This window comes from Hevea brasiliensis, chromosome 8 (assembly GCF_030052815.1).
Source record: "Hevea brasiliensis isolate MT/VB/25A 57/8 chromosome 8, ASM3005281v1, whole genome shotgun sequence".
In the NCBI taxonomy this organism is placed as follows: Eukaryota; Viridiplantae; Streptophyta; class Magnoliopsida; order Malpighiales; family Euphorbiaceae; genus Hevea; species Hevea brasiliensis.
In genome coordinates, this window is record NC_079500.1 from 90607680 (window position 1) to 90617819 (window position 10140).

General features: G+C 28.4%; 1 protein-coding gene across 2 annotated transcripts; it reads left to right on the forward strand.

Annotated features, from left to right (window-relative positions):
• The first annotated feature begins 2021 nt into the window (after positions 1–2021).
• Positions 2022–7517, forward strand: LOC110647554 (synaptotagmin-3). Of its 2 annotated transcripts, XM_021801447.2 has the most exons (12): positions 2022–2734; positions 4103–4201; positions 4355–4405; positions 4485–4608; positions 4953–5071; positions 5177–5278; positions 5388–5462; positions 5584–5660; positions 5980–6229; positions 6427–6780; positions 6927–7055; positions 7158–7517. In XM_021801447.2, the coding sequence occupies exons 1-12, from the start codon at positions 2624–2626 to the stop codon at positions 7284–7286; spliced, it is 1620 nt and encodes a 539-aa protein (XP_021657139.2). In that variant the 5' UTR covers positions 2022–2623; the 3' UTR covers positions 7287–7517. The 2 variants fall into 2 exon arrangements, with proteins under 2 accessions (XP_021657139.2, XP_021657143.1); XM_021801451.2 differs by lacking the exons at positions 2022–2734; positions 4103–4201; positions 4355–4405; positions 4485–4608 and having other exon boundaries at positions 5388–5473.
• Positions 7518–10140: the final 2623 nt, after the last annotated feature.

A 10140-nucleotide genomic window follows, 5' to 3' on the forward strand; every position in this document is an offset into this window, starting at 1 on the left:
GAGCAGATCGCAGTTGACACTTGGCCACATGGGTTTGCAGTTGGCCAACCTCTTTTTATCTTTTTTTTTTTCACTTGCCTTTTAAACAATTTATTAATTGAACAACATAGAATGCGTATATAGAGTATGTCCTATCATTAAATTATTTGTATGCATGAGTATATCTTGGAAAAAAAAAATTTTCATGTTTGTGTGTCATAAAAGTTGGAGGATTAAAAATATTTAAAAAAAATTATTTTACATAATATTAAAAAATTAATTAAAAAAATTATTTTATTATTTTAATATTTTTATAATTAATATTTATTAAATTTATTTTTAAATATTTTTTAATTAATATATTTTAAAAAATATTTTTCTTTAACAGTAGTTTTAATAGTAATTTTAAATAGGCCCTCTCTCAAAAATCTGATAATATTCTATATTTTTATTTTAATATATTAGGTATGTCAAAAAATTTTTTTTTATTTTGTAACTCTTAAATATAAATAAATTTAATTAAGTTTGTGTGAATATGCATAAATAAAATTCACTTTTCTCTTTAATTTTTCTTTTCCCTTCTCACTTTTATTCTTTTATTTCTCTATGTAGTCATCTTCACCTTTATTGATATATATTTTGTTATATTTTTATAAGAATTTGGCTATTGATTTTGAATTATTATTGATATTTTTGTTGAATAAATATAATTTTTAAAAAATTATAACAATATTGAGATATTGAAACAATTAAGAAATTGTGTAAAAAGAATCCTACATCATAGAAATTTATTTTATTTTATAAAATTATATCATAAATTTAGTATATTAATAATTATTTTATTGATTGAATGACTTTAAAAAAAAATCACTAATATTGTTACATCCATTTAAAAGAAAGAAAAGAGAAAAATGATAAAAAAATAATTAAAATGATATTAATATTTTTATTTTATCAATATGAGTGTAACAAAAAGAACTAAAAATTTATTAATTTAAAAAATAAAATTAATTATAATGATTAAATCATAAGTAACAAAGAGTGACACTAAAATTTTTAAATAAAATTTAAATATTAATTTATGTATTTAGATATTAAAAAATAAATTTAATAACTAAACTCCAACTAGGTTTGCTTGGCATTTACTTCTTTTCAAAAGCAAAGCAATGGACTGAAAAAGCCTATTAACGCCAATCTTAAGAAAAACAATGTGTCTTCACATTGTAATTCAATATAAAATATGAATTAATTAAAAAATGATTTAAATAATAATTTTTTTATAAATTAATGTTTTATGGAGTACTTGCTTACTTATAAAAGTTTCAAATCAAATCACATAAAAAATGTCGTTTATTATATGAAAAATAATTTATATATAAATAATTTAAAAAAATATATTTTTTATTATTTAATTATAATATGAAATTAATATTATACATTTAAATATTTTCTATTAAAATTCAGAAAATAATTTATCCATCAAAAGAAAAAGTTATTTCTTTTAAAATTATTTAATTTTCACGATGAAGAAAATATTTTCTTATAATTCTAATTTTAAGAAATTTAATTTATTATATTTAGTTCAGTTTCTAAGACAAAATTAATGAAAACAAATTAATCTGATTAATTTATTTTCCAATTAATTATTATTAAATCTAAAATTGTTAAAGTTAAAATAACAATAAAAAATCAAGATAAAGCCTAAATCTATAAATCAAATTAAATCAAATTAAATTATAAATTTAATTTTTTATTTAATTAATTTAATTTTATATGCTACGCTATAAATTTTAATTTATTTAAATTTAAAATTTTTCAAACTAAATCCAACCAAACCCACCGATATTCAATTTATGTTTTGAAGAAAACTTCTAGAATATATTTTTCCAATAAAAACCCTATCTTGCCCTTTAAGATTTCTTTCTTAATTTTCTTACAATAATAACTCTCAGACCTATTCTAAAAAGAAAAATAATCTAAGTCAAAGTTAGACAATAAAGAAGTATTATAAATTATCATTATCAGAGAGATATGGTTTGAGTTGGATTTAGCTGTGAATTATTTAAATTTAATTTAGAAAATATTTTATTTAATTAGTTTGAATTATAAATCAAGCCAAATTTGAGTATTATGATATAAATATTTAATTTTCATATAATTCAACAAATAATTTATGAATTTAAACTTAAACTATTAAAATTTTTAATCGAGAGAGGAAAGAATCTTGCAGGTGAATTATATATATACTAATTTGTTAATATTAAATTCTTAATTATCTAAAAAAAATTCAAATTCTTATGCATGTGCCACGTAGCTTGGAAAATTGAACAAATTGAAGTTTATTATTTTTCATAGATTGTGGCTTTAGAAAAGTATTTCTATTAGTTTCCTTTTGATTTTGGTTTTCAAATAAATGGAGCCTGTCTGATTAAGGACTACTTACGTGGTTTCTGTTTTGGCGGTTTCTTGGGGTGGTCTTCTTCTCCTTCTCTGCTCTTTGTTGTCTATTCGATACGTTTCCCAGTAAAAAGATTTGATTTTCTTGCCTTTTCTTCTATTTTTTAACCTCCATTGAAAACTTTTCCATTTGTAAAGATTTTCCCTTTTAAATACATGCTATGCTTTTGATTTTCTTGGCTCGGAAATGGGATTCTTGAGCACTTTCTTGGGAGTTATTGGTTTTGGATTTGGACTTCCTATTGGACTTCTAGTTGGGTTCTTCCTCTTTGTTTATTCTCAGCCTGAGGATGTTAAGGTAATCAATATCTCAACTTAAACTTTTTCTTTGATTATTCTTCTCATTGTTTTCTCATTGTTGCATCATCTTTCTGTCTTCTGATTTTCTCTTCTGTACTTTCTCCGGAATCCAGTTATCTGGTTTTCTTTGATGATTTGATATTGCCAAAAAGAGTAGAGATTGGGTTTTACTGGATTTGTTAATCTGATTGGAGGATTAACTGAAATGCTTTGTAATTAATTAATGGTCTTCATTAAAATTTTCCCTTCCCTTTCTGAATTTAATTGCAATGCACTGTTGCGGTTGGCGGTATATTTTATTATTATTATTGTTGTTGTTGTTGTTGTTGATTATTTTGTGGTTACTGATTATGATGTTTGGTTTGTAATATTTGGTGGTTCAACTTGTTGATTCAATGTTTAAGGTGAAGGTGACTGTTTACTTACATTGTGAGTCTGCTTTAATGAACTTAATCATTAAGATTAGCTTTTGTTTTCGTATTTGATTTATGTTGGTCTTTCCTTGCCCCCTTTTCGTGTTTTCTGTGATTTTTCAGACCATCTTAGAGCTTTAGCATGTTTTTAGTGTTTTTTTTTTCCTTCTCAAAAAGATCAAGGAGCAATAAAATTATCTTTTTGATTTTTAACAAGGGGGAGCCCCTCAATCCTCCTAAAATCTTCTTTTAATATATATACATATATATATATGAAAAGTTTTATTTTATTTTAGTTATTGGCCCTTCAAAATAATTTGTATTGTTTATGTGATGTAAAATATTAGAATTCTTTATTTCTGATCATGTATTTAATAAATTTTTATAATATTGGTATTATGGGATTTTTTGAATATGTAATATTAACCCCTCAAAATATATAAACAACGAGTTTAATTAATTATTTTTTGAATTAATTTTATATATAACATGAGTCACTATTGAATAGATGGCTTTCATTTTTATGGTGCAGAAAGAGTTATTTGATTTAGTGACCATTTGATGGAGAATTTTATCTCTTTGAATGGGGAAATATAGTGTCGTTGTCACAGATAATGTGTTAGAAGTGTCATTTTTAGAGTTTCAGAAAGTGTTCCTCTTCATGATAGAAATGGAACAATTGAACACTATGAAAATCAAGCTTCACTAATTCTAAAATTCTCTGCATGATAATACGGATTAGTTCATTGGCAAGTGATGCCAAAGGCACTCTTTGATGATGTTTTTGTTTCTTCATTTGAAGGAAACCCAACACTTCTATTATTTACTTTAATTGTGTGCATATTTAAAAATAAGCAGGTTGAAGTTACAATGAGGACTGTCTGTTGAAATTATCTATATTTTCTGCTTGGCTTTTTGGATTTTGATTTTTGAATGTGGACTATATAATATAGGATCCGGCGGTTAGACCACTTCATGAATTGGACTCAAGCACCTTGCAAGATATTCTGCCTGATATTCCTTTCTGGGTGAAATGCCCCGATTATGAACGAGTAAGCATAATATATTTGGATTGTATATTGTCACTATTAAAATATCTTTAGGTTAGTTATTTTTGTTACTATCAGTTTTCTTTTGTGCTTACTGTTGTCGCTTTACTGTATAAAATTATTCATTCTGATGATTATGTTTTTCTGAATTTGCAGGTGGACTGGTTAAACAAGTTTCTCTTGGATATGTGGCCTTACCTTGATAAGGTAATTTGATCCCTGGAATAGTGTTGATCTTGCTGATGCATTTTTAAATATTGTATTCATTAATCATGATCATGTACAGGCAATTTGTGCTACAATAAAAAGCACCGCAAAACCAATATTTGCAGAGTACATTGGGAAGTATAAGATAGAGGAAATTGAATTTGAGAATTTAACTCTTGGAACTCTTCCTCCTACCATTCATGGTAAGTGCTTTGTGGTTTGGTAATGTTGATCACTGAATAATTTGAATAAGTGAAAGGCTTTATGTTTTATTATTTCTTGGGTTTGCAGTTATTCGAAAAAAAAATCCCTTTCTTTTTCAATTGAAAGTTTTCTTATGTGCCAGTTGAAGCAGTCATTCTAGTTCATTGACACATGTATAACCACCATTAACCGAAGAACCCAAGTGTTGCATATAAATTTTTGTTATCAAGTATATTGCCTTCAATTTCCAAAATCATAGCAGGCATTGATCCTTATACTGTTTCTATAGTGTTCTTCCTTTTAGTTATTTTATATAATGTGGCCTCATGTGGAAATTTTTCAGGTGTCAAAGTCTATGAGACTAATGAGAGGGATTTAGTCATGGAACCAGCAATTAGGTGGGCTGGCAATCCCAATATAATTTTGGTGCTGAAGTTAATGTCTTTACAAGTCAAAGTACAGGTCAGAAGAGTCTAAAAGGCAAAATCTTTCGATGAAAGAATAGTCTTGTTAGTTCCTACTAAGAAGAAGAATATCCTCCAAAAGATTGACAATGCTTTTCTGCAGCTAGTTGATTTGCAAATATTTGTGGCACCACGGGTAGCATTGAAACCTCTAGTGCCTACATTTCCATGCTTTGCAAACATTGTAGTGTCGTTGATGGAGAGGGTGAGCAGTATCTTGTTTTCTATTGTCAATTAAAGGTTTTCTTTTGATCGTTTAATTAAAAGCAAATGGCTAAAAGTTTCGTGTATGGTGACTTTTCACTTATTTACAGCCACATGTAGATTTTGGACTAAAAATTCTTGGAGGGGATGTAATGTCCATACCTGGCCTTTACCGATTTGTTCAGGTGCTGCACTGGTAATACTTATATATGGTTAGGATCCGGCTATGTTTTCATTTTCTGAAAATCTATATACTAATTATCTTCCATTAAGTTTTAAATTATTAACTATTCTTGACACTTGCAGGAGATGATCAAAAAACAAGTAGCAAGCCTTTATCTGTGGCCTCAATCTCTTGAAATACCTGTCCTTGATGCATCAATGTAAGCATATATTAGATGATGAATAATGATAGGATTTATCATTTTTCTTTTACTCACACCTCTCATCAAATGAGAAACCATTTTATGCACTTGGGATTAGTAACAAGATTTATTTTTTGTATCTCATGGCAAATGAAATGAGTCCATTTGTCAAGGTACTGTTGGCGGAAATGGATATCATGATGCTACAAAGCCATTTTCAAGAAAATTCTCACCACAACACTTCTATAATCCAAGTTTTCAATGAACATTAGTTCATTTATATAGAAAGATTATGATGCAATTTCATTGTTTGATATTGTTTTATTTTTCCTTTTAGAGCGGCTCAAAAGAAGCCTGTGGGGATACTGCATGTGAAGGTCGTGCGGGCAATGAAACTCTTAAAGGCTGATTTCTTGGGAACATCTGATCCATATGTCAAACTCAGCCTAACAGGAGAGAAGCTGCCAGCAAAGAAAACCACAATCAAGAAGAATAATTTAAATCCTGAGTGGAATGAGAACTTCAAGCTTATTGTCAAGGATCCTCAATCTCAAGTTCTTGAACTGCAAGTGTTTGATTGGGATAAGGTTTCGCTTAGAAGTCTTAATTTTAATTGCTTTTTTTTTTTCACATTTTTCAGCATCTAAATAAGTTTTATGGGCTGTTCATCAATCATTACTTGATATTTGGATTTTTCAATAACAAATAAAATAATATTCTTGTTATTGTCACTTCTGCATTTAGATTGCAGTGAGAGTTTAAACTTCTTAATTTTGTTTTGCAGGTTGGTGGACATGACAGATTAGGAATGCAGGTAGTTCCCCTAAAAGTCCTGACACCACATGATCCAAAAGAATTTACTCTTGATTTGCTTAAACACACAAATATTGCTGATCCTCAAGACAAGAAGCGAAGAGGGCAAATTGTCGTGGAGCTGACTTTTGTGCCTTTCAAAGAAGATAGTGCAAAATGTAATGAACCTTCGGATGGTGGAAGTGAAAAGTCTTCTGAAGATGAGAAATTGAGTGGAGCAGGTTTACTTTCGGTTATCGTTCAAGGAGCTGAGGATGTTGAAGGAGAGCATCACAATAATCCATATGCAGTAGTGCTTTTCATGGGAGAAAAGAAGAAAACAAAGGTGAAAAAACTTTTTTTTTTTAATCTAAATGCACTTTAAATGGAACATCTTACAAAATTTATTGGCATATATACATAATACCACTTCGATCTTTTGGCTCTGTTCTTCAGTTATAAACCAGTTATTATTATTATTATTATTTTCAGATGATCAGCAAAACTCGCGACCCGCGATGGAATGAGGAATTCCAATTTACACTTGATCAGGCCCCTTTACATGAGAAGATCCGTATTGATGTTATGAGCAAGCGGACACGCTTTAGTTTCCGATCAAAGGTACTGCAAACAGGTTCATATTTTTCTGCAAACATGATCTATTTTTCATCTGATATACATTATAGTTTGCACCATATTTTGATCATCCTTTACGCAATGCAGGAATCATTGGGGCATGTGGAAGTTAATCTTGATGACGTAGTGCATAATGGACGTATCAATGAGAAATACCATCTCATCGATTCAAAGAACGGAGTAATACATGTGGAGATACGGTGGGATACAGTTTGAGAAATGGAATGAATGTAAAATAATGGAGTGATGCATGCTTTTTTTGAGAATATACAATAGCTACAGAATTTACTACAGAACCAGGAAAAGAGAGAATCAAAACAACACTGCATCTATTTTTTTTTTTCTTTCTTTCTTTTAAATGTTTTAGTTGATGCTGAAATTATACTGAATGTTACTCAAACACTACTTTTCTCTTTTTAATGAAAATAATAATCTTTTGTGGATCAACACTGTACTAGTTGACAGTAACTTGGATCCAATACAATGAGGAAACTTCTGCAAGCCGGGGCAGCTCTAAAGCCGGGGCATCTTCTTAAGGCTAATTTTTTTTTTAATGGATGCATAATGGACTGAATAATAATTGATGGGATACATAACAAGAGGTAGCTCTCTCTCTTTTCTACCTTAAAGATTGAATAATCTTAAAACAGGTAAATGAGAAGAGTCAAACTTGAGTATTTGGGTTCAAACATTCGACTGGATGTTATTTATATGTAGTTTTTTGTAAAATCTAGATTGAATTGGAGCTGTTGAACAGCTGGGTTGAACTTTGAGGATAAGCTGAGCAGATCAAAAAGAAAAATCCATGAGCAAGTCTAGCTAGTCTATATAATAAAAGGTCATACAGGAAGTTCATTGTCTTAACAAGAATTTTCAGTTGTTCTTCATTGGATTGGGTGATAAGTCATTTAAGCTTCTTAGTTCTTAGTTTATGCTGCTCTTTGTGGAGTATATCTGACCATAGTTAAGGTTCTGAATTCATATTATATGCAAATATGATTACCGTTGAATTAATAGTTTATTGTGGAATATCTAATTCATAATGTCACGAAATCAGAAATTTAAATCATAATAATGTTCTCTTTTAAAGTTTTCATACGTGAGTGGATGCCTAAGGGTAATTTGAATTAGAAGTGGGTGTGAGTATGGGTTGATTCGGTTCGACTAGAAAAATACAAAAATTGAATAAAATGAAATTTATAGCAGATCAAATAAATCTAATTGAATTAAAGGGAAATTGAATTGAATTAAAGTACTTCAGTGCCATTCGATTCAATTCGATTTTTAGTTTTGGCTTCATCTCGAGCTTTTTCTTTTTCTTATTTTGAATTTATTTTAGACATGATTTATTTAGTTTAATTCAACACTATTAATTTTTTCTTAAGAAAATCGAACTAAATTAAATAGATTAAATTTTTTAAAATTAAAAATTAAATCGAACTGATTTATCAAAAAATTAAATTAAAATTTTTAATTACTCACCCTCCATGGAAGGGAATGTTCAAAATTTAAATGATTTCATGGACCATGACTGCAATAAGAAATGGATATATACCCTACATTACATATGCTATCTTGTTTGATATTTTTAAAAGAAGAAAAGAAAACCCACCATATTGAGATAACATAAAAAGTGATTAGATATGATCAAAGTCAAAATTTATTAAGATGATGATGATCCTCACTTTTAAGTTGTCTAATAATGTCATTTCTTGAAAGCTTTAAGTTTCTACCAATTGATAAGTCTCAAAATGACAACCCCACTAATTAAAATTAGAAGAAAAATACAAAACTCAAGAAACCCTAATGGGAGGAATCATATTTGCAAAAAATTTCACTCATAAAAATTTTATCAAAAAAAATTTTTTAACTCTCCAAACTTTTAAAACGTCTTATAATATACTTAACTCTTATAAATATTCTATAATATATATCAACTCTCATAAAATGAAATTAAGATACCTTTCGATATGTTAACATGGTAGTCTGCTGACAGGATTCGAAGAATATCTTAATTCCCTTTATAAGAGTTGAAGGTATCATAAAATATTTATAGAAGTTTAGGTATGTCATGAAACATTTTAGAAATTTAGAATAAGATGAGATTTTTTTTAAAAATTTAGATATGAGATAGTGTATTCCACCTACAGGGCATGAGCACCCATAGATATAATGTTAAGACCATACGGACCCATAGATTGCTTGAATTAGGTTTGACTTGCTGATGATCAACAGTTCAAATATCATGTGACATCATGATTAATTAAGGAAAGCCACCTGATATTGTGGATTTGTGCATGGCTGTATAGCAGTCTATCTTTTCTTTTTTTTTATTATTATCACTATTATTATTGTATTATCTTTTGAAGGCATATGATGAAGAAATGGACTCGTAAGAATGCTCTCACTATTTTATTATCTTGATTATATATATCTTATATAATATTATTGTCCATCAAAATAAATCTCTCTTCATTATTAATAAAAATAAAATTTTATTATTTAATTCATCTATTTTAATAAAATTAATTATGTAATTCTTTTATATTTATACTAATTATATTTATAAAAACAAAAGTCCAAGAATTTATGGTTCAAGATTATCTATCAAGGAAGAGAATACAAATCAGTGTGTGTGTGTGTGTGAGGAGAAAACCTAGTTGATATGACATTATGGTAAAGATTTGAGGGTTCCAAAATATGTGAAGATTCTTTAATCTTTGGTAATTGGTATTATATTGACTTAATTTATATCAAAACATAAGATAAAGACAGATTAAGCAATAGGATACTGTGATTGATGATCACAACCTAAGTGGGAGGCAACATGAGAAGGGATGGGAGCAAGAGGTACCCTTTATATAATTAATAAAAATAAATTAAAAAAAAAAGTTTCAGCTTTCTATAGCTAGTTGACTTGCCCCAGAAAAGTCTGGCAAATTTAGAGGCAGCAAAGGGAATCCAATCCCTCTTCTCTCTCTATCCCAAAGGGTTTTTAAGAGGATTATTTGATAATGGAACTCCACTAGTAGTCATTGTTAGGAGCCCTAGCTACTCTCTCTAGTCTCTA